The sequence below is a fragment of the Calonectris borealis genome, chromosome 20 (assembly GCF_964195595.1).
Source record: "Calonectris borealis chromosome 20, bCalBor7.hap1.2, whole genome shotgun sequence".
NCBI lineage: Eukaryota > Metazoa > Chordata > Aves > Procellariiformes > Procellariidae > Calonectris > Calonectris borealis.
In genome coordinates, this window is record NC_134331.1 from 4,378,377 (window position 1) to 4,402,655 (window position 24,279).

Below are 24,279 nucleotides of genomic sequence, written 5' to 3' on the forward strand. Positions count from 1 at the left end.
TCTGCCTCTATCCACAGCTTTAACCGAATAGACATTCCTCCTTACGAAAGCTATGACAAGCTATACGAGAAGCTGCTAACTGCCATTGAAGAAACATGCGGGTTTGCTGTGGAATGACCCTTCACAGGCTTACCTGAGACTCTATTTATACTCCTGTCAGCCAGAAAGCCCTTCCCTCAGCCAAGACTCAAGAAATGCTTGAAATACAGGAAACTTTCCCTTTTCTACACTAGGACACTGGGAGGGAAAGGACAACTTTGGAATTTTTTTTTTTTTTTTTATTTCAAGAAAATAGATTCTGTGGTTCCTGCCATAGGATCATTCAGCTGCTATTAAAAACTAATATCTTGAACATACAGAATGCTGACTTTTCCTACATTTCAACAGTTAAGCAGTATTCTATACTTAAAGACTACTACTATTTTTGTAAAAGGTAATCTATTATATTTGCCTACCTGATTTCTATTCTCAGATACCAAGACACAACTTCAGCAGTCGGTACAAGTCACGTTTCAGCCTGTTTTAAATGTATGATACTGAACAGCACCTATACCTGCTATTTTTGGAAAAAGTATTTTGGTTTATTCTAACTTCGCATAAAATTGGCTGAAAGAATCATTAATCTTTTTAATTAAAGCCACTTACATGTTAACTGCATTTTCTTATAGTAAAACATTATATTCTGCAATGTAAATTCAACTGAAATGTTACCACAGGGGGCTTTTTTATATTTGTCAAGCATGAATTGCAAATACGATGTTTTGGGGTCCTATTTATATCACTTGTCAGATTCCTTAAACGAAATTTCTAGTGGAGTGACACATACTGTATTTGGTACAGTACTTGTGTTAACATGTGGAATAGACCTTTTTTAATGAACAGTAGATGTTCTGATTTTTTTAAAACAGCGTTTTTCTAACAAGTCTGTCAAGAGTACTTTTTGTTGCTTTTGACTTTAAATTTAAACACTGCATTTTTCAACTTTTTAAGCATGCTGATGAGGTGATGTTTGACAGCAGAAGCCTGTCAGCAGTTCGTTTCAGAACCCATCCTGTCCAGTCAACCAAAGTTTGTTTGAATGCAGCCAAATCATGTTATGTATTTGTTGATGCTAAAGATTTATCAGGTAAAACATGTTGTAATCTTTGTCTAGCTGCTCATGACATGTGGGTTACAACTACGGAAAAATGGTGTATTAACTGAAATATGTGTAATGTGCTTTGAAAATGAGGTTTTAAAAGCACATAATTTATTGATTGTAGGGATGGAAGTAAGTATATATATGAATTATAACATGGGTTGATCTCTTCAAAGGGGAATAAAATGCACTACCAGTAGAGGGAACTGAACTTTGAAGTTAGTTTGGGAATTCTCGGTTAAGATCTGTATGATCTGCTCGTGGTGTGTAGATAAATCAGTCTGCTTAAGAGATGGTGGCATTCTCCTCTCAGCGGTGAGAATATTTGGAATAAGTAGCGTTTTTTTTTTTTCCAATCAGTGTTGTGGTTTTTTAACTTAGGTTACAGTTAATCATCAAATCTGCACTATTTTTACACTGCCAATGAGAAGAAAGTCAAGGGTATTGAAAATGCTAAAAGAATGGGATGTAAACAGCTGTTCCATTTTTGCAGTGTAAGTCACACAGTGAACTAGCTAATTTTCTGTCTGTTCTGTGGAGCTTGAACTTAATTTTGTTCTGCCAAATCTGACTGCCACAGTGAGTAAACTACTACTGGTGTTGTGTGTTGGAAGTGGGCAACGGACTACTTTTGTAGAATTGTGGTAAGAACCTGGTGAGCCAAATCCACATGTTCATTTGATTATTTTTTTTGTACAGCTGTTGCTGGAAGGTTTGTTCTGAGAGACGTGCTTCCCGTTCTGGGCTGGCTGCAGAGATGAGGCTACTTAGGGATGTAAACATAAAGCCAAGAAACTTGCTTTGACAGCCAGGTTTGAAATATATCAGACCCTTTTTTTTTCTTCATTTCAAGGGACTATTGCACTCATGCAAAAAATGGCTGGTACCTTTGCATCTCCAGTTGGGATCCCTAATTCACGCCTTTCAGGTAATATTCTTACCAGAGAAGCCACCACTACATCTGTCCAGGTTGCCTGGGAGAGCAAAGCGGTTGTTGCCCAGTGGGTTTCTCACTCAGTACTGCTGCCTGTGGTCGGGACCACTGCTTTAGACACTCCCAAAGACCTCTTCTCACCCCTGCAAGTTTTGAGTATGATGTGAATTTACAGACATGATATTTACAGAGACAGGTTCTTCTGACCACTGTTCACAGGATAGATACTCCAGTGTTGTACAAGCCTTTTTTTTTTTCTTTTTTTCTTCCCCCCCTGCTCTTGCTCAGGCTATGGCTGCAGCCTCCCTGGTTGTGAAACATGAAAAACGTAAAATCCAGTTTGATCCAGCTTTTGGGAGAAGTCAGGACTCGGTTAGGTGATTCGGGGGGAAGGTATGCTGCTGTTCCCTTTGCAGCAGGCAGCTCACCTCAGCGCTATTTAAAGACTCTCTCTGTAGTGTCTCCTGACCACACCATCTATACCCACCTCCCAGGAACCTTCTCCCCGTCAGCCTGCTTAGGCTGGTAAATTTATTGAACGCGTAGTTATGGCCACCCTTATGTCATAAAAGCATTTTTGAGGAGGGAGGAGAAGAGCTCTGCAGAATACGGACTCTAGATCAGCTGATAAATACCCTTCATTCTCACAGCAGCCTTAGCAGTACATCTGTTTGTTCTACCAAACATTTTGGTATGGCATAGAGAATTTTTTTTAACTGCCACAGAAAAATGTTGTAAATTTAATATATTATAGGCAAAACTAGACAAATCTACATTTGACTTTCCATAGCTGACAGATGAGGATGAATATACCAAGTATTTTGAGTGCCTTTCTACCTTCATAATGACTGAGAGCTTTAACTAAAGCACCTCATCACCTAGTCAGACGTTTATCTGAAAATGTTAAAGGGTTGATTCCTTTGCAAAATTTTGTTTCAAGATCACGTCAGCTACTTTCCCCTCAAAAAGGTGCTAAGCCTAATATTGCATTTTAACCTTGGACTTTCACCCCATGATTAATGTGAATATTTATTTCAATGTGTCCCTCTTACTGGGTTTTACTTTATCCAGTCTTTAGTTGTTTTAGAGAGATGTCACATCATGGTTTTATGCTGTTGCTTTTCATTATGAATGTTTAATTATGAACAGTGACTTTTGTAGATTTCAAATATACAGTACACAGTTGAGTTTCAGAGGATTTAATTTCTCGGTGTAAAGAGTTTTGTAATGGTGCTTTGTACAGTATGTATTCTAATTTTTTTTGCACATAGTTTCAGTTTCCCTAAACTGATTTATTTGTACCAAATTTTTGTGTTGTACTAAAGTCCAGAGCACACAAGCCGTTTTTAAATTCTTGTTCTACAACACTACATCTGTATTGAACTTCTGGTGCGTTTAAACTGGCTGCATTGATGGAAGTAAAAGCTTTGCTTCTATATCATAAGTATGCATCATACAGCTTAATGTAGCATGCTCCAATTGCTTCAGATTTTAAACAGCACCATATAGTTAACAGGTGCCATTTGTTGTACTTTACACTATGTAGTAGGTTTCTGGCTCTACCACATCCTCAGAGCTTTGTCTGTAGTTGTAATTAGTTTATACAAGTGTAATTACTCCTCCACAAACTGACAGTTCTTAGTTTATCATTTCCATTGTATTTATTACAGAGTGTTTTAGCATTGATATCATTGTATTTTCACCCAGCTGTTACATGAGCTTTAACAAAAAAATCTGTATAAAATGGTTTTTAAGTACTTAATGTATGTACCCATGCAGAAGTTGAGCAATAAATTGTATGCTGTTTGCACTGTCACAGCATCAATGGTTTTAAAAGTTTTAAGTTTTTCTTAATTAAATATTTACTTTAAAATGTAACAATATCATTTTTAAGTAACTCAACTTTGTTTCAGGAGAAAATACTTAAAACTTGGTGTCTTGCTGTTACCTACAATAAGGATTGCGCTAAACGTTCTAGTCAAACAAAAAAGGTCTTGCTTTTGGCTTTCACGTAAGGGTGTACGTGTGTCTTGGCAAGGACTTTCTCTCGGCGTTGGTGAACGGATGTCTCCTCTCAAAATTCAGCAAAGCTAAACCATCTTCCTTAAGGGAAGAAAAAAGGTAAATAAATTTGGTAAATACTTGTTAAATTTGCTCAACCTAGCTGGTAGATATTGTCCCTGAGATAAATTAGCCTGTCTTACAGCAACTCCCTGGACATGGTTGTTAAGGTCAGGGTGTGCGTTTCTGGTTTTGTGGAGTTTTTTTTGTTGTGTGTCTTTGGGGTTTTGTTTAATCTGTAAAGGAAGCATCTCCAGCTGCTGGAGGCTTTTTTGTCTGCTTAGTTCTTTTTTTTTTTTTTTTCCCTTCCCAATGCATGAGGCCTAATTCACTGAGTGCGTTGTCAATGCCGTAACAGACACCATCTCATGGCAAGCTTTAAATATATATACAATGCAATTAATTCCAGTATGTTTATATCACTTCTCACACGTGCAATTTTAAGCAAGAACTCTTCCACTAGAGCCTGTTTAAAATTACACTTCAGTTTATCCTCATTACCAAGATGATAAACTATTTAAAAATCATAATTTTGTCAAGCAGAGGAGAATAGATCAGTAATGGGCTTCACTAATTATCAGCTCGGGTTTATGTAATCTGTTCTCAGTTTAAGTATCCATCCCTCTGTGTTTGCATCTCATAGGGCCCATAATGCATAGCTGCCAAAACCTGGATTTTGTACTAAACGTGTTGTTTATAGCACATGATGATTCTACAAAGGTATAGATAAGCGCCTGTTGTCAGCTCCTACTCTGTCTAGAAGCAGACCCTCAGGTAAAAGCCGAATGTTGGAATTTTTAATCACTATTTACTCTAGCTTCACGCTGACAGAACTAGAACTAATCTGCTTCTCCCTAAAAAAATTAAACGGCGTACTAAATACAAGTACCCTTGCAAAACTTGTCCAAATAATCTGCTTCTAAGAGCAACCATGGTAAACTACTTAAATTGTTATTGCTTGTCTATTTGTCTGTGGCATTACTATGACTCCCTTTTGAAATCGATCAATAGAAACTAAACTACTTGTTTACATGTGGGCTTACGTAGTTTTGAAAACCCTGTGTGAAATCCAACAATTGAAATAGCTACAGAAACACCTACAGAGCATACACCTATTAGTATACCCCTATTGAAAATAATTAGGAATGCTGTCCACGGGTCCTTTCCAGGTTTCAATTCTTGCAGAAGCTTATATTTTACTGCTTTAGAAGAATTTTCATAGTTTGAAATAGAAAACAACTTTATATGGTTTGCCATTACAAGCCAGCACCACCAAAATTGCAAACATAGTATTGTGTAGAATAAGTAGCCCTCCCTTGCTTAATATATTAAAATTACTGATTTTTCTGTCGGGCTTACTGCAGGTACCCTCTAGCTTGTCCTTCCAAAGGAAACTTGAACCATTGATGGTCTTTTAAAGATATACTTGTTCTCTGGGAGCTTTCCATGCCAGTAGTTTCTGGCTAATGGTGTTAGTGTGGTTTTTCAACTCCAGCAATAGGAACCAGCACAGCTGTAGAGGAGGCTTAGGATTCAACTGCTCCACTAAGATAACTTCACTGAAGCACACTCCTTTGTGTGGAGCTCAACGTTATCTCAGCCTTGCTAAGAAGGTAGAAAGTAGTTTAAAAACTTTATTGGTGATCATAAAAGTGCTGTAGAGATCCCAGATACCAGCAGCTACACATGTCAAAATGATAGACCTGCTGTTTTAGAGAAAAACCACCACACACCATCTTCCTGTTACAGCAGCTCTCAAAGATTCTCATCATCTTAGCCGGAGAGAACTGCAGTGGTCTTACAAGAAACGGCTTTTGCTGTGCTGAAAGGAAGCCATCTGAAGTCTAGATTTCAGTCTGTCTGCTTCTAGTTCTTGAAAAAAGGTGTCATCATCACTTTGCATTATTGCTGCTTGCAGTTGCTGTATTTCCTTTTCCATCCTTGATCTCAATTCCCGTTTTGTTTTCTGTAGCATCTAAAGAAAATACAAGCATTAGCCACAGCACATAAAAAGATGACATTTACACAAAATTAAAAATACTTACTTGTGCTTGTGCTTTCTCTCTGGTTTGGATTTCTTGGCGTTCTTGAGATAAAGCTTCTGCTAGCATGGAAAACTAAGCAAAACACATGTTTGAGCTGAACCAATTAAAGAAAGGAAAGACTTCTAGTATAAAAAATATTAACAGTCTTTGATGCAGATTAAACTTTACCTGATCTTTGTAATAGTTCTCCATGGACTCCAGCTCATTTTGATGCTCTCGCCTTTGCTCAGCACGCTTCTCTTGAGCATACGCTCTCAGGTCCCTCAGTCTTTGCTTCTGAATTTCTAAGCCTTCTTCAAATAAGTTTTTAAATATCTGCCAGCAATTAAAAAAAGCAAACCTAAAACTTTCCCAGAAACATTTACATTTTTCAGCTGCTTTATGTCCTGATGGAAGGGTGATCGCATGAAGGTAGATCATTGCCCATGAAAAAGCACACAATTATGTATATAGTAATGGTGGTACAGATACAGCTGAGCTGTATTTGTGTTACTCATTTAGCTGAAATTCTGATAGATAAAATAAATTTTTCATGTCAGTTTAGTCATTTGACTAAGAAAGGGGCAAGAACAGCAAATGTACATTACATTTTTAAAATCAGTTCAGACAACCCGACAATGCAAGCCAGAGTCTTCAAACATGCACTGTGATTTATAGCCCATCCTGTGTTCTGTCGTCTAACTTCAGGACCTTCATCCAGATTTCCAGTAGCAGGAAATCCAGCCTGTACTCAGGCTTTCCATTCATACAACAGAACATTTACCAGCTTGAGGCAAACAGTTCTCAAATTACTAATAGTGGATTATGCACTAAACTTCTAGTCTTGTATTTTAAAAGGTACAAGAGTAGATACACAATTCTCAAAGGGTAATAACTCTACTTGCTTTCCTTAGCTCTGATGTCCAGCCCTAATTAGAGATCATATCTGTCAAAAAGTCCACTTCGTTTAACAAACATAACTGAATAACAAGGCTGTCTTTTTGATCAGTTTCCTTAACTGAAGATTTAGATTGTTTTCTTTGGATAGTAACTGTAGGAACAACTTCTTAATCCTACTGTTTCTGAAAACTCACTTCCCCAATTCCTCATGTTACCAGCCCTGTTTTTCCATACTGATACTTCACCCTTTCTCTCCTTCTCTTAACCCCATATAAAGCATCCTTCCTTGTTTTACAGTGGTTTGCCCAGAACTCTATCAGTGTTTCCAAAGGAACCTTTTCATCTGTGGCCTCGACTGACCAACCATTTGATCCTGGCTCCTATGCTCTGTTCTCTAACTCGCTCTCTGTCTACTTGTCCCATTATTTGAACTACCAGACTATGGGTCCTCAGCACGGGCGTCCAACAAAAAAGACAAATTCCACACTTGCCGAGCAAGACATCTTGTACCTACCCTTTCTTCCCGTGTCCTAGCCCGCATCATCTTGGCACGCAGCTGAACCCGGTAATTTTCATAATATTTCCTGGCTCGAGCAATCTGCTGGCGTTTCTCTCTCACTTTATTCTGAGCCCATTTCTGTCGGCAGATACGTTGCTTAAATTCTTGCTAAATGGAGAACAGTAGCTGTAAGACCACCACGCTTCCAATAGATACTGCTGCAGGCAAAGCTTTGTTAATCATTGCTAAATATATAGTGTCCTTTACCTTGGACCTTCTTCCTACCCTGATTTTACACTGCATTTACGGTTTAAAGCTTTAGTCACCACTGATGTAGCAAAGTGGTGCCATTAATTTTGGCACTTAATTATATAGCGCTATATAATTAAGGAGTCAGCACTGCCATGGTAGCAACACCAGGAGCCTGAAGTTTCTCCTCCTTGCACATTCTTAGAATTTGTTTGCGCTTTTAAAGCAACAGTGCAGTGTCATAATAATATTCCAGTCCCACAACCTCAGTAGCCACACAGCAAACAGATTACATGGCATTTGAGACCACAGCTACTCAAGAGGCATAAAATTGTTGTAAGATAAAAAGCCACTTTCATGGACCAGGGAATATGCATTCCAGCTAGCTCAACGTGAAATTTTTGTATTATGTAACAAATATCCTTTAATGAACATACCAGTCTCTTGTTATGGTCTTGATCTTTTTTAATAATTGCAACGAGAAGCTCATGCTTCTTCAGGGCTTGCTGAACCTGGAGGTTTAAAAAAAGCTAATTACTTCCATCATTCTGCAGGACAGGAGATTTAAACATTGCCCCTCTGCTATGTTTTGGTTTTTATGTTGAGAGTTACCATGCATAAGTTAATCAACTTTTATATCTCGTAACTAACTTTTAAACTAAAAGACTGTTCAAAACTAGCACTCAAATCTACAAAATGCTTTTAAAAAACCAATAGCAATCCTAGGCAGTACTAGATAAACAAGTATAAGAAGTGAACGTTATATTCAAGTGGCTGATAAAAAGTTGAGCCCGTGTGTCTAGATGTGTACATCCCTATTTAACTAACCAAGCTCAGGTATACATCCTTTCATAGTGTGCTTTAGATGTGCATGTACGCATCTACGTTGCTGCATACAAAGAGTCAGGATGATTTTATTATGCAATACAAACTGATGACTGCTAACGATCCTGTCAGAGGTACTATCCCTGCTGATACTTTAGAAGGTAAGAATAAGAATGCTCACTTCATTTTGTAGTTTTGGTCTAGTTCTGCCAGAAGCTGCCTTAAGTTGTTCAGTATGTGCAAGCTGCTGCTGCCACATTTTATTCATAGTACGGTGGGAAATATGCAGGTGGGGAAACTCTTCCAGTAGCTGAAATAGGAGGTCATCATCTCTTACTTTCACTACAAGGTAAAGACAGATGTAAGCAATAAATTCCTGGAGAATACATTTAGTGGTAAATTCTTCCAGACAGTGTCAGCCTAGGTTATGAAATATTTTAGATTGAACACTATATACAACTACCATGCTGCTGTTATGATGTCAGGCTAAACCCAGCAGGACATAACATCACTCTGTCAGTACAGCAGTGGCGAAAGCAATCCCAAGTTTTTGTTGGTGTTTTTTCTTTTTTTTTCCTGCTGAAGGATTGCTTTTATAGCTTAGTCGTTACTTCCCTCCCACCACCGCTTCCAATTAAGACGGGTATCCCCTCCTTTCTTCAAATGGTTCTGACCATCACTAATCAGTGATTTCTTTATCTCTCTCTCTCTCACTGGCTACAGCAACTTAAAATAATGCTAATACAGCAGTAGTAGTGACAGATCCAGGTCAAGTAAACAGGTGGAAAATAAACTGGTTTGCAGCCAGCTCATTCCCATGACATCTTTCTGGCAGGAAAAGATGATGGGGAGATGAAACAAATGGGTACTAACCAAGTATATGCCCTTTAAACGCGGCGGGGGAGGAAAGGCAGCGTACCTGAGCAACATTCAGATATGTAGGGGATTATACCATGATCTTATACATAAGCATGCATAATGCCATTTACCAAAACTGAGCCTGTTCTTGGAGCATCACTTGCCCAGCAAAACCAGTGGCAATGTTAACGCCACCGCGGCAGGGTCTTGAAAGGAAGATGATAGCAGTTGACAGATTCTGCTCTACTACCTGTACGTGGCTCAGCACCAGACCACTCAAGCTAAAGGCCCAATTTTAAATCTGATACATGCTCAGGAAAAAAAAAAAAGAGGAAAAAAAAAAAAAGACAAGACTCAGCTCAGACTATAGTGGAGTAGCAGTAATGGAAACAAGCCTTGAAAATAATCCAAGGGATTTTAAGGAGGTAGCAAATGGGTCACAGTTTTGATTGTGCATTGGTGGTTTACATTTACTTAAAGCATTATCTTCCCTCACAAAAATCCAGACATATAGAGGTCATAAGAAGGGGAATATGCTACAGCTGACTGGTATATGTTGGACTGATGCCTTTATTCTTGGAGTTCAACACATGCTTTCAAAAGATGCCAGTTTTCCACCAAGTATAGTTTTGCAGTTCTTACTTGGAGCTGCTTTCTTTGGCTTCACAGTCCCTCGTTTTGGAATCCACTGGCTGTATTTGGGATTCCGAGGTGTGGTTTTTCTAGAATAAACTTTCACTGGCTGAGGCATTTTTGGAGGTTCTTTAAAGATGTTTTCTTTGTATTCTTGTTCCTTAGGAGCAGATGTAAAACAGATGGAGAACAGGTATGAGAAGGGAAAGACTGATAGATCACATAGTTTGGATATCAGAACTTAAATGTCTTTGAAACTTTAGAATGAGAATTGGGACATATTGAATTGGATTCTCCAGAAGGCCACAATTTACCAAATGCAGGTCAAGGTTCAAATAAAGGTTAAATCTCACTGTTGCATAACCTCAGCTCTTTTGCAGCACTGAACACTACTGCAGCAGCCTATGGACTGCTTCTGCAAAGGTGGTGAAAAGGGCCAGTGCAGCCTACGTTGTCAGGACATTGGTATGACAGAGCTTTTCAGCTCAGGTTCTTTCCTATTGCAGTAGTATGTAAAAAAGTAGCAAAAACCCCTTGGCCATATTCATAACATTAGAGAATCATCCTTGCACAAACCCAACTTTTAGAGTAGTTAAAAAAAGACTATGACAATATTAAGCAGATTGCCTACAGTGTACAGGGGCTCCAGCCTTATTAAGCTAGCTGTTAGGAATGTGTGTGTGTGAAGAAGTGCCCATCTGTGTGAAGTTTAGGCCAGTCTATGGAGGCTATCTACTTGTTCACTTAGCTTTAATTCTTTAAATCTGAGTGCCTTGAAGTTACCACTTCATGTAAAAAGCATGGTGGTTAAGTTACCCATAAGAACAGGTATATTCTTAATACATAGAAGCACTGAAACTTCTAAAACTACTTGTCCCTTGGTTCTACCTATCTCAGGAAAAGCTGGCCTTCTGGTTACTACTTTAGTAGTATACAGTGCTGTAACTATGACACTGGAAGTCAGGGAGGTTTTGTACCTAAAAGACATATCCAGTGTCTGGACAGATCATCTAGACAAATTTAAAACAAAACCCAAAACACAACCAGCAATCACCATAGTGCATACATACCATTTCCTTGATGACTTCTCTGAGCTTGGAAAGTCTAAGCCTCTCCCTAGCTTCATAAATTCTTAGTTCATCTTCATAAGCTTTAGCAACCATCTAGAAAATAAAAATAAGAGGACCTTTCTGAGAAAATAATCAGTCCATATGACCACCTCATTAACTTGTTCGGTGTATGGGTCAAAGTAGCTTCTTCCACTTTAAACTCTCTTTTTTGCAAAATTTGGGGTTTAAGTCTTTTCCTCAACAGTCTACAGATAAAACAGTACAAAATTACTAAAGAGGCCAGATGCCCCCATTAAGTAAGAGCATTCTGTTTTAATGCTTTTACTATAACTGTTGGTAAGAATGACCAATAGGTCTAACCTAGAAATTACCTTTGCTTTTTTTGTTCTTTCATCCCTTTCTTTTTGCAACTGGCTGTGTATTTTCCTTATTTGGCCTGTTCCATTACTGCAAAGTTTATCTTCCAACTCCGAAAAGAGTTGATGCTGAGATGAGGGTGAGGATGGAGAAAGGGATCGTGGCCTGCTTGGGTACCTTAGATGTGGTATGTCTGTAAGGAAAGGTGATTCATTGAGTATCTAACTTGAAACAAACAAACAAAAACCCTTCCAGCTAAACATAAGAAAAAAAAAAACCAAAAACCCATACAGCATAAGAGTCAAAAAGTTTAGCACAAATTAAGTCATAAAAAGCTAAAGCCTTTGCCTTTAGAATTATCCCTGCCCCAAATCACAAATTTTGGGGCTTATATAATAGCAAAGGTGCCAGGAGATATTCAAGACAGGAAAGGAAAAAGCAGCAAAGACAACTGAAGGTAGCTCACGCTGAGAGACTGTCTGTATGCCAGGGTCACAAACAGCTCCATCTTGCAATATAATGTTATGCATGTGGATTAGATATTAGATTATATGATAGTTTTGTAGCCTGGTGTACATATAGGGTGGTTATTTAATCATATTGCCACCAACACACACTGCACAGTAAGTCTGCAAGATACCTAGATGTACATGCTGTGTTCAGCACAGAAGAATCTGCAGTGAAGTGTATTGTGAATAGGCCCCCATTTTAGAATCACAGTCCTATCAATGAGCTTGTATTCTGTCCCGCCCCCCACTTTCTGTATGTTTTTTGCTGCAGCTGTGTTTGCTCTGTATTTTTAGTGAAGTTTTACCATAGCTATTTAAGTGTTAAATGGGAACTTAATTGTAAGTGTTACTGTTGCTCAGGTTTGGATCAAAGACAAAATGTAAGTGAACTAACAATACAAAACTTAGTAACTAACTATGAGTAGTTCAGGTATCAGCTTTACATGAGAAGGATTTTTTTTTTTTTAATATTCCTTCCCATCCTAATACTTAAGTGGCATAAGAATTGTTACCTCGTTCAGCTTTCCTTCGGCGGTAATCCATGACACTGTCACTGTGCTGAGACAGGTTGTCCTCATCTGTCAACTCTTCTTCTCTGGTGTGCCCACCCAAAGCTCTCTTTAACATCTATTGGACAGATTTTTTGGGGGGTCAGGTTCAATAGTTCATTCAAAATTTAGAACTGTCTGAAGTCAGGTGTTAGTTGCAGGTTTCCTTTTCATCAATATTAAATTTATATTCTGGTTCTCTCCACTATCACTACTAAGACTAGCTTGCTCAGATACAACAAAGAATAGATTTCACTTACTAAATCTAGTTCATTTAGCCTGCGAGAGAGTTTTTCTGACACTTCATGAAGCTCTTGCTCGGATAGCTTTTCCTTTGTTCTGTGGGAAAGAGACTCTTCAAGTGAATCTGTGGTAGAATTTTCATATCTGCTAAAACAGAAAACAGACATTTCATTTCTATTCTAAAAACTTTAAGATAGGCATTACCTTGTACATTTCCAGTTCATTTTTTGCATGTGCACTTTTTTATAGGATTAAGTAGAAGCTGAATGTGTAAATGCCTGTAACTATATTTAAGAAAATGCATATATGTCAGGAGTAACAGGAACTCTTTCTGTTAAAATTAATCTTTCACTGTCATGCAGCCAAGGAGAAAGAGATCTTATTTTAAAGGGGCAGGGCGGGGGCCTGGGTGGCCATGTATATGAAAGTGCTAGCTTGGCTCAGTACCAAAAAACTGAACTTGCCTTTTCTTTCGAGACAGATATCTAGATTCGGGTCTTGGAGTTTGTGTTATTTGTTCAGCACATCGTGAGAGTTTTTGATGTAAAGAGGAAGCAGATGAAGTCTGCCAGGGAACCTAGGAAAATGAGTAAGAGTAAATTAAGATTTTATTAAGATCTTCACAGTAAAGCTCAGAAATACCATAAATCATGTCAGTAGAGAGATTCTGCAACAGCTTTTATACGAGAACCATCTCAAACTCTATGATTTTTTATATGTATACATAGATATGTATGTATGCATTTATGTAAAAGTAGTTATATGTCCAGATCGCTGGATTCCCTGGTTTGGCTAAACCACGGAATCAGAAGAACAAGCTCTAGGTTAAGTTATATGACTATCCCTACATACTACCTCATTAGCCTGGAACTAATGCCAAGTAATACGAGGAAGCTGAACCTCACTGAGCATTGACTAAGCTGCAATTCACAACAAACTAAAAGAAAACACTTATATCCTTATGCAATTTAGTTACAGTGGTTTAGTACTGCCTGGTAACTTATCTGTTTGAACTGGAATAATTCGGGGTTGGCACGCATATACTTGCAAATACACCAATGGAAAATGAGTTTTAAACAGAGACAATGTTTTAAGCAGACAATGTAGAAGTAAAGGCTGTTGAAACTATTGGAACAAATGAAGTCTGTGAGTACCTCTTGTGGTTGCGGAAGGCAAGAAAAGTGTTTTCCAGAGTAGGGAACTTCCTATACAGACATGTTTCTACGAGCACAGAATGGCATCTGCTGATCAATTTGTGGGTTTTGCATTATGCATTTTTTGAAAAGCAAAGGACAATGCAAGGAAATAAAATGAAAGAATATAGCCAGGCAGTTCAGTGATCTTTAGGAAGGAAGCAAAATCTGAATTTTATTGGAGTCTGAACAACCCCAGAAAACCAAAATTCTAACTAGTTTAGAACACTAATACACTTCAGAGAAAGGACGTGACTGTACTCTTGTGTTTTATATATCTTTGATTAAAACCAAGATAACTAGTAACTGGTTGGTTGTGATAAATTAGAACTCTATAGGTACTGGCACTTATACTTCTTGAGCAAACACCTCCAGAAAGAACTGACGTGACTTATAAACTGTACGTAGTCATAGTCTAACAACATTGCATCACTGATTGCATATTGAAGAAAGCAAGCCAAAAGCAGGTTTGAAAATAGCCCCGAAGTGCCACAAGGTATCAGGAAAATTAAGTGGAAATCCAAAAATATCGAGTGAACTTCCACAAATAAGGTAAAGATGCAACATCTACCTTTGCCACGTTGTCCTCAGCATCATTTGATACCACCTCGTCTCCCACTGCAGAAGCAGATGACAGGTAAGTGTCAGGTGATGGTATAGACTGCACTGTGATGTGGGGAACAAGTAAAAAAAGATGTGATCCATGGCCTTTGGAACCAAATTATTCGAAGAGAACAGAATGACAAAGCAATTGTGGTTACACAGTTGTGACATTCATTTTGGTAATTTCTCAAGTTTTGAATGTTCAGTGTCATGGGAATGCTATGGAAACTAGAAAGGTAAGCAGTGTTTCCCAGGCAACAGAGAAAATAAGTACTGAAAACTAGGTTCTAAGCCTTTTCTCCAGTAGCAGTTAATGGCTTTTTCCTAGAGTTCAAACTGGCTTGTTGGTCCATGTTTCTCTGCTCAGAATAAGATTAGCCATGGGATTTATCTGCTAGAAGAGATTTCTGTAGTATAGGTACATCTTAACTGAATTAACTAAGAAAGGAGTTGAACTGGGGACACAGATTATTTTTCTCCAGCTCAGTGAACAGCTTAAAAGTAACCTATTTTTGTTTCTCTGTAAAACAGAGATAGAAATATGAACTTGTGGCTGAATTAAAAAAATGCACTAGTAGTTTCAAAACCATGTTTCTTGTAGTGCCAATAAAAATAAATGCAACATTTGACACGAGTTACCCTATAGGAAGCAAAATTCTCTCTCACCAGGGATTTTCCTTGATAGAGGAAGATTACCAGAAACATCTTCAGATTTTTGTCTAAGTGACTTCTCAAGCTGAAATAAAAAGCAACATGTTTTCTATAAATTCACAAGAGAGTGTTGACAGGAAGGTCATACATTAGGTTTGTCTGCATATGGAAGTCAATGCTGATTTTATAGATAAATAAAAATACACTAGAATTATTTTGTTTACTGTATTTTAAACTGCGCAGTTACATTGATTATGGAGATGCATATGTGTATAACATAAGCACACCCCTCAAATTAGCTTCCTCTCTGGACACTCAGTGAAGAATCTAAATTCTTTGAACTGAAGATAAAATCTGACACATTCAGAAGTATTCTTTGGAGACCAGCAAATCCCATTCTGCAAGTATACTAGAAGGTTTTTAAAATGAAAGCAGTATTGGTAACTTAAAAAAAAAAAAAAAAAAAGTCAAAGATAGTTTTTTACTTACAGTGGGAATTTTCACTCCTTGACTGTTAGCCAAAGCTGCTGACTGGCTGTCTGCGCTCTGATAATCTCTCCATACAGGATAATGACGTCTGGCTTCCGAAGGCTGAAATGGCCGTAGCAAAGGAATAGCTTGCTGTATAGGCTCCCCAAGCTTTGTAGCACTGGCATTCAAACTTTCTTTTTGAGGTTCCATAGTATGAACAGGCTCCATTGATCCTTAAGAGACAAATACGAAGAACTTAAACTTCAAGTGTTATCTGTAAAAGTAGAATGTTAGTTTTGTATATTCTCCATACATATTAGAGAGAAGTCTCTAAATATGTAATGTTAACTACCATCTTTGTTGGATTGCATAGAACAGTTTTGTAACATTTTTATGCCTTACAATGTTACTTCTCTTACAGAGATACATACTGCAGCCCCTCCCTGTCTCACTACTTTTCTAAGAGCACCAAGTTTTTCATGACTGTATATATATATACGTGTATATGAATATACTGCTCTCATACTGCATGGGTGTAGCTATGTGCATACACAGTAAATAGCTTTCCATTTGCTGTTATTTTCCCTACAGTCATTTTAGATACATGCTGGGGAATGCCTGCTCATGTGCAGGAACTTTAAGCAATGACAGAGCCATAGTCAGCAGAGGCCAGGGACCACTGGAGAAGACGGCTGCCACCTGCCAGAGTGATTCACCCAATACACAACTATCCATAACTGTCCTTAAGAACAACATGAAAGCCCCCTTGAGAACATGATTTTGGACGCTAGGATCTTCCACAAGCACTTTTTACGTTAAGTATTTTGCTAGCTGAAGCAGAAATACCCCAGATAATGAAGTTTGCATACTCTGGGACACTAAAATATAAAATTTCTGAAAAGGATTTATGTATTTCAAAATATAGCCGAAGTACTTCCATTCATGACTAAGGTTCTCCTCTACACTACCTTAGTACCCTACACCCCTTAGTCAAAATCAGATAGATTAGAGATCAGAAGAAAAAATACTCACCATCTTCCTTTTCCTTTACAATGGCCTTTTCAAGTTCAGAAAACTGTCTAGGTAATGTTGCAATAGCCTCTGAGTTTTTAGATTCTTCCACCCCCCTGTCCTTTTCTGCTGGTAACAATTCAGGCAACTGGAATTCTAGAAGTGGTGTTTGAAAAAGATTAAATTAAGAACTATAAAGCATCTTGCTATGAACTATTTAGATGGACAATTTTCAGGTTTGGTATGTTAATAACTTGGTGTTAGCAATCCATACTATGATCAAAAAATAGGTCTGTTAAATTCCTCCTTGTAATTCTATTCAATAAAAGTTTCAGAATTCATAATATTTCTTTATGCCTCTACTTGGAGAGATTAATCACCAATAAGAATAGGAATATTCTTATAGGGAAATAGGAATGGACTCCATTTAAGTACTCTGCACATTATTTGTTCCAGAGCCACCCGTGATGTTTTTAAGTGGCACACGCTCCTAACAAGTCATCTTTAAGAATGAACTTACTAGCCTTTTTACAGTCTTAAGTAATACATTTTACACTGCAATAAATGAAATAAATTAAAGGCTTCAGAATCTATTGAACAAAATAAAATGCTTTTGCAGGGAGAACTGAATTAGAAGTCAAACAACAAACCTTTATTCAAATAATGTAGCTCAGGAGTCAGGAAAAACAGTGTCTGAAATACTTTAAGAAATCTACATTTTAACTTCAGCAAGATCAACTACAGGTACGTTTGCTTATTGTGGGTTGGGTTCTTTTGGGGGGTGTGGGTTTTTTTGTAAAATAAGAGTTTAAAACAAAGTATTTGTCTAAAAGAAATAACTTTAAGAAAAGAAAAAAAAAAAAAAAGCCTAGAAATGTTACTAGAGAGTAGTCTTAAAATTTTTTTCACCCAAACTCACCTTCTTCTCTCTTGGAAAATGAATGAGCAGTATCTCCAAGTCTAATTAATTCACTGGTAGATTCTGATCCATCTACATCACAAGATGGAACAAAAAATTCTGACTGGGACCTAAGAGGAAGATAAAACCGTAAAATATTTACTCTAAAAGTCTTTGCCCCTTCAGTCCACAAGATGGAGCTGCAGAAGAGTGGCAACTCTACTTCAGGTAGCTGGCTATTATACTGTAGGACGTAAAAGACCAGCTTCCACAAAACAATCTGATGTTGAAGTCACAAAGATAAATCGAACGCAGTTTAACTAGAATATAATCATTTAAAACTGAGACAGAGTTTTCAACTTGTTTCATTTCACATGTGAAGTAAACCTACGGGAAACAAAATGCCATCAGCGCTCTTCAAGAGCAAAAAATTTCTGGATCTAATTTTAGCCCTCTTGCTGCTAAAGGAGAAAGTTACTTCACATTCCATTTGACGTATGTAATCAGTATGTTTCCTACTTGCATACCTACTAGTTTCTGTACAGATACACAAAAAAATAGTCAATCACTATGTTAATGCAAATATTCAGAATTGTTCTTACCCTTCAGCTGATGAGAATATTGAAGGTTGCATAAGTTGACCAGCATTGCTTTCCAGCTGCTCTCGAGATGCAATTTGAATTTCATTATTGGACAGCACATTTGCCTCATCTGTTAATAATAAAGAGGCAACTATTTTCAGGAAAACTACTTCTACCTATTAACTAACAGGTATTATTGCCAATATCATCAAAACAGTTCAGGTGTAATAAAACATTATTGATATTATGATATCTAAAATGATGACATGTAATGCCCCCCCTTGGGGCAGGAGGCAACTTTTATGGTAAGTTTTGAAAAGCGATACAACTATCATATACCCCATTGTTTCAATTATAAATAATCCCTTTCTTCTTCCTCAAAAGAATTAAATCCTGTACTTATAACTAGAAAATTGGAGCCACTAACACCTATTGGGTAGCAGCACTGGCAGTCTGAGAGAAGGGAAAAGCAGAAGTACAGGCACTGAAAATTGCTTCTGCCCTCTTTCTGCTATTTACAGTGAAACAGGACAGGAGGCAATTGTCTCGGCCACCAAATGCTCTCCCCTTTACTCGCAGGGTGCAACAGCCAGTGATGACAAATCTTCTCAGCTTTAAGATAGCAAGACCAGTACTTAGTCTGCAGTAATTATGATGCCTTTGAAGGGCTGAGTAGCTTCTCTTCCCCTGTTTAGCACTTCCCTCAAAATAGCTCCTGCTATGGATCAGCTCCCAAGACCCACTTCACAGGAAAGCTTAAGTCATCCCCTCTTTGTCTCCTAGTAAGTAAAAGGGACTTTTGCTCATTGTTCCAATTAAAGTCAACATTTCCCTCCCTGAATCCTAATCATAAATCATTTGATTTACAAGTTGAAAAGCAACATACTAACAGAGGATGAATTGTCTGGAGTAGGTTTCTGCCACAAGAATGAAGCAGAAAGAGTATGGTCTCCAATTCTTGCCTTTTAACAAGTTTTGGGGAAAAGTTTTATGAGTTTATGAAAACTTCTATAAGTTTTTGAAAATAAGGAATGTAAATACTCAGTTTGGCCACTGAAATTTCCTCTCCCCATGGTCAGTTTCAGTCCTTCTTCTGCATTGTCAAGGTTATAAATAAGGCAAAAACATCAAATAAATCTTTGCTACGTTAGAAACACCATGGGTATACCGAAATGAGGTTTCACAAAGCTTACATCTTCCAATGGATATCATTCCTTATAGCTGCTAGTGAGGAGAACAGCAAAGAAACAGTTTTTACCTATAGTGGGAGCTGTATTCCATCCATGAACACCAAGAACTATGGTCACGAGAACCTAAGCGCTCAGCAAGCTAACTTGATAGCAGACAAACAGAAAAAGTAAGCTGCCCATCATACAGTAGTACCAGAACATAACACCTTAACTAGGACACCAGTCTACTCACCTCCATTCTGAGAAGAAGATTCACTGACTTCTTCTGTAAGATACTCTAACAAACCGTCAAATATTTCGAGGAGGTTTCTGATAGATTCCCTTTCTCCTTTCACAATGTTCTCACCTTAAGAGAAGGTATTGCCACACATTAATAATCAGTACTTCACAGAAGAAAAATTCTCAAAAACAGGAGTTTTCTGGAGAAGAGTGCTTGGAAATTCTTATGAAGGTGTCAGCTCAGAAGACAACTGGTCACTCATTTATGGCTATGTACGTAAGCTTAAGGTATCTTAAAAGTTTCCTAAAGTTGCGTATTTTCAGTTCTAGTAAGTGAAAGTTTATTGATGCTATACCTGCTTCTACAAAAAAAAAAAATCAGGGATATTTTCAGGGATAGTTGGTATTTAGTATTTTCTTATACATACTAGCTACAGCATGAACCAAGTCTATGGACTGGCAGGCAGGATTACAAATACCAGCCATACTGTCCAGGTACCAAATTAGAAAGAGATGCTTCATATCAAGCAAGCAGTTTTCATTCTTTGCAGACTATGTTATGCGAGACTATACATACAAATACTCAATGAAAGCTATTATCTGTGTACAAGGACAGACACAACATGGTTCAAGTCTTTATTCACCAACTTTTTAAAATTCAGTATCAAGTTTGAAATTCAAGGCTCATGTTTTAAAACCCAGCCTCCAAGCTTTAACTGCATACAGAAAAATACTGAGCCAGTAACAGACTTCAGGTAACACTTTAGCAGACAAGTGAAGTACCATTGATTGTTAACTTTAACATTTCTTACAGGTCTGTGTCATACAAGACAGCTCTTATTTATTCTCTGCTTGCTGTTTAAATTTATAACCTGATGTCCAAGGCAAGGGTTCAGTGTTTTGATGACATTCACTACAGGAAAAAGATCCTTCATGTAAGTATGAAAGTATGCTTTATAACATATGGTTCTTATAAAACGTTCAAATTAAACCACAGATATTCAGCTGGTGTTTGTCTACATTAAAATGAGTACTTACCAGTGATGTGTGACAAGCTGACCTGCAAATAGTCCAATGCCAGGGAATCTATTACTGCTTGCACATTATGTGCATCATCCTCTTGACTTCTAGGAGTAGCTATGAAATCTATGTAAAATAAATAACAGATTTTAGGCTATCTGAATGGATAGCTTATTGCAGATGTTTTGACTAAACTACTTTAACTTTCACTTACAAGTTAGTATTTTTTCAATACCTTGTGTACTTGGTGAAAAGCCCAAATATCATGTGGTCATATGAAATCTTTTATAAATACTGAGTACAAACTTAGATCACCCCCTGGAAGATATGAGGATTTTATCAGCTGAAGTATTAAATTCAAGAATAGAAACTACTAAAGTATTTTTTCTCCTTCACTCCCAGCACACATCTTTAGTTCAGATCATCAAATTGGAATTGCAGTTTGTGTTAAGGTCTCTTCTTCCCCTGTCAGAGACTAGTTGGAATGCAATATATTCTACTTAATTGGGAGCAACGTTATTTTTAGTTCTAGGCTTATATTTAACAGAACTTCTACCTCCAATAGCTGCCAGTTACCTCAGTGCTATTAAAATCTTTTGCAAGTAGGAGTTTTGACACTTCCCAAACGCAATAGTTTACTATAAAGCAAACAAATACATAATTGTATACCCATTGCTTAATTTTTGTCACTTAAGTCAAATGGAGTTGGGTTAAATCAGAGTTAAATCACAGCTTAGCTTTTGGCAGACTATAAGTATTAAGCATTTTATAAGAACAGGCTCCAGTGTTAACACTTCTTTAAGAGAAATGAGCCAATTCACACCCTTCAAAGGTATTGTGCCTGTGTATGGCTTTCAAGGCCTAATTTACAAAAGAAAAAGTTTTGCTGTAGCTATACTATTGAACTCTCCTCATAGCTGCCATTCATACCAGTCAAAAACAAAAAAAAAAATTAGCCAATATTACTTAAATCTTCTTAAAGAATGAAATCTTATGTGTTTGTCTTTGGAAGGACAAAAATACTTTAAAAACCCTACATCTGTAGTAAGTTTTGCAAACTTGAATTTGTTCATTACAAAATATACATTACAAAACAGAGGCAAAAAAAAAAAAGAAAAGCATGTTTAGAAATTATCATTCCCACCTGGTACTTTTTCTCCTAAGATTGACTCATAAAGATGAACAAACACATCAGCACCACATTCTGAGAGATGCTTTATGTGCTGGTTTATATGACAGCTCCTTAAAAGATCATTGGCAACATCAACCCAATCTATTAAGAAGTAAAACATATCAATATGTCAGAACTGAAAGACACAGAAATAAAGACATGGTTAGTTACAGTGAAAGACAGAACCCATTTAAGTGTCTTTGACTCCACCATGCGTGGTGAATCCGAGTCATGCTATCCCAATCATCCAAAATATTGAACATGTACACTTTCTGCTCCATGCCCTGTTTACTTCAGATGGAAACATGGACAGAGAGTGAGGAATGATACACGCCAGTATCTTGTTCAAGTACAGACTCACAACTGGACTTGAGAGCTGAAGGGTACTGAAGTACCACAGGCTGGGCAGATTACTTTTTTTCTTCCACATAATGGAAAGCAAATTTTGGTCTTGCCGCATAGGCAGGAATTCCAAACCCTGAAGGACTTAACTTTGATACGTCTTTATCAAGAATCAGAAATGACATATAATTTTTTTGAAAAACATGAGCTTCTGTCTCACAAACCCAGTTCTAATACTCTTAGGCAATGACAACACTGCTAATATAAGTATTCTTCATGAAAGCTAAATTCAACGACTACTTTTATTAGTTTGCTGTTTAGTGATTACAAGAATATGGAGCTGGTCCCACCAACTGCATGCTCTGAAGCACTTGAGCACAGTGAAATGTGCACATAAACAGTCTGATTTTCCCAAAACTTTGAGTCCTGAATTCAAAGTGCTTTGAAGTACATGCATCCTCTACAGTCTTCGTTGTCAGCCAATTAAAATATCAACTTGGAAGAACAAAAGTCTTCCTCTCCATTAGTCTATGATCTCTTAAGGTTGGATTTTTCCCCTACATGTTGCTTTTGCAAACAAAACAGTATTTTAATAAGTATTATCAAGGACTTCAAATTACTAGAGAATGGGTAAGTCATCTTTGGAAGGAAAAAGGTATACAATTACTAACAGAAATTAATTTGTACAGTTTTTATTCTTCTGTACACAGGGAGCATTGCTTTTCCATCACTTTCACTCAGTTCCAGAAATTACTTTACCCTAACGTTTTCATAATTTCAGGTGCATGAAAGGTTAAAGTAGCATCTCCTACGTTTCAGACTGATAGGTTTTAGAAAACTTCGGTTACTGTTCATCTCTAGCTTTATCAATTTAAAAGTGTCACCGGGGTAGGGCAAAGACAAGAGAGGGGAAGGGGAGGTTAACACAAAGATCTTAAAAAGCCACAAGAAAAAGACGGCTTTAACGAAAAGCACGTCTGCATAAAATGGACGCTGTTAGCGATGCGAGCGGCAGGTGGGTGACCAGGTAGACGTGAGAGAAGAGGCAGCTCTCCACCTTGCCTCCCCCACCCCTGCAGGGCACGAAGGCTGGCGGCTCCTCCGGGACTCGCACCCGCCCCACCGCAAGGCCCTGCAGGACGGCGGGGACACGCCACGATCTAGCCCCAGCGGCGGGCAGGGCACGGCGGCAACAAATTCACGAGGGAGAGGCGCCCGCGGTCCGGAGAGGGGCGATCTCCTCAGCAGTCCCGGCCGCCCCTACCTCTCTCCTCAGCGCTGCCCATGGCGCGGCGCCTCACGCACCAACGGACGGCAGGGACAGCCCCGCCCCGGGGAATTTAAATAGCCCCTCTCGGCGTCCTCCGCGCTGATTGGGCAGGCTGCCCCGGAAGGGGCGGGACTATCCCCCTGCCGCGCCGCGGGAGGGCCCGCCCCCGGCCCCGCCCGCCAGGTGTTGTTTTCTTCAAGCATCCACCGGCGTTACTGTTGTGGGTTGTGGAAGGCCGGTCGTCATGGAAACGGGGGGGGCGAGAGGAGAGCCCGTGCCTCAAAGCCACGCCGCAGCACACGTCACGTGGCCTCCCCCTCCCCCGCTTCCTGGTGCGGGAACCGCGCGTCTGTCACGTGAGAGGCGCCCCTCGGTGCGGCCGCCGCAGCCCCCCCCGCAACCCCACCCCGGGCTGGGATCGGCCGCGGCGGGCGGGCCCTGCCGGCCTCCGCCCGGGCCGCTCCCCTCCGCCTTCCCCGGCTTGTGTCGCCTCCCTTTGCCCACGGCCCGGGCCCTGTGGGCTGAGCTCCCCCGGGCAGCACTGGTGGCTGGCCAAGGAGCGTTTCGGCTCCTGAGGGTAGTTGGCGGCGTAAAATGGCGGCGCGATAAAGCGCGGGCCGTGAGGTGGAGGCGGCGGGGCTTTGCCCGGGGTGGGTCCGCCTTCGTCAACCCGACAGGGAGGCGGTTGTTCGCATTTCACAAGCAAAATTAGGTGGGCAGAGGGCTGGGCTCTGGCGGGCGGGTGGAGCGGGGGAAAGTTCTAGCACTTGACCTTGCAGACCCGGCCCGGGGGCGTTCGCTGAGAGGCGGG

The 24,279-nt window shown here is 39.0% G+C and overlaps 2 protein-coding genes and 1 long non-coding RNA gene across 13 annotated transcripts in view; 2 read left to right on the forward strand and 1 right to left on the reverse strand.

The window, feature by feature from the left end:
- SMURF2 (SMAD specific E3 ubiquitin protein ligase 2) overlaps positions 1 to 3,888 on the forward strand; it is a 68,219-nt gene extending 64,331 nt beyond the window's left edge. For all 5 annotated transcript variants that reach the window (XM_075169505.1, XM_075169506.1, XM_075169509.1 and 2 more), the window contains one exon: positions 18 to 3,888. In XM_075169505.1, coding sequence (XP_075025606.1) covers positions 18 to 117 — 100 coding nt within the window. In that variant the 3' untranslated portion in view covers positions 118 to 3,888. The remainder of the gene's footprint in view (positions 1 to 17) is intronic.
- On the reverse strand, positions 1,816 to 23,935 carry CEP95 (centrosomal protein 95). 7 transcript variants are annotated; one of them, XM_075169501.1, is made up of 22 exons: positions 23,463 to 23,935; positions 21,830 to 21,958; positions 20,704 to 20,811; positions 19,679 to 19,792; positions 18,278 to 18,386; positions 17,697 to 17,806; positions 16,799 to 16,933; positions 15,785 to 15,999; positions 15,311 to 15,380; positions 14,613 to 14,659; positions 13,313 to 13,425; positions 12,866 to 12,992; positions 12,570 to 12,684; positions 11,563 to 11,741; positions 11,192 to 11,284; positions 10,131 to 10,281; positions 8,812 to 8,972; positions 8,243 to 8,317; positions 7,572 to 7,724; positions 6,347 to 6,493; positions 6,179 to 6,250; positions 1,816 to 6,108 (listed from the first exon to the last, which is right to left on the reverse strand). In XM_075169501.1, the coding sequence occupies exons 1-22, from the start codon at positions 23,482 to 23,484 to the stop codon at positions 5,932 to 5,934; spliced, it is 2,622 nt and encodes an 873-aa protein (XP_075025602.1). In that variant the 5' UTR covers positions 23,485 to 23,935; the 3' UTR covers positions 1,816 to 5,931. The 7 variants fall into 7 exon arrangements, with proteins under 7 accessions (XP_075025602.1, XP_075025601.1, XP_075025600.1 ...); XM_075169500.1 differs by having other exon boundaries at positions 12,866 to 12,995; XM_075169499.1 differs by having other exon boundaries at positions 14,613 to 14,707.
- On the forward strand, positions 12,678 to 17,356 carry LOC142090940 (uncharacterized). Its single transcript, XR_012676676.1, has 2 exons — positions 12,678 to 12,755; positions 12,825 to 17,356. It is a non-coding gene; the product is annotated as an uncharacterized LOC142090940 (long non-coding RNA).
- Positions 23,936 to 24,279: the final 344 nt, after the last annotated feature.

What these genes read in the sequence shown, in the direction of transcription:
- CEP95 (XM_075169498.1), bottom strand. Translation starts at nt 23,484, where the DNA reads ATGGGCAGCGCTGAGGAGAGAG. An exon ending in CTTAGGAGAAAAAGTACCAG is followed by an intron (nt 20,812 to 21,829) that starts GTGGGAATGATA and finishes TATTTTACATAG; the next exon opens with ATTTCATAGCTACTCCTAGA. An exon ending in AAGACCATAACAAGAGACTG is followed by an intron (nt 7,725 to 8,242) that starts GTATGTTCATTA and finishes TTCTCCATTTAG; the next exon opens with CAAGAATTTAAGCAACGTAT.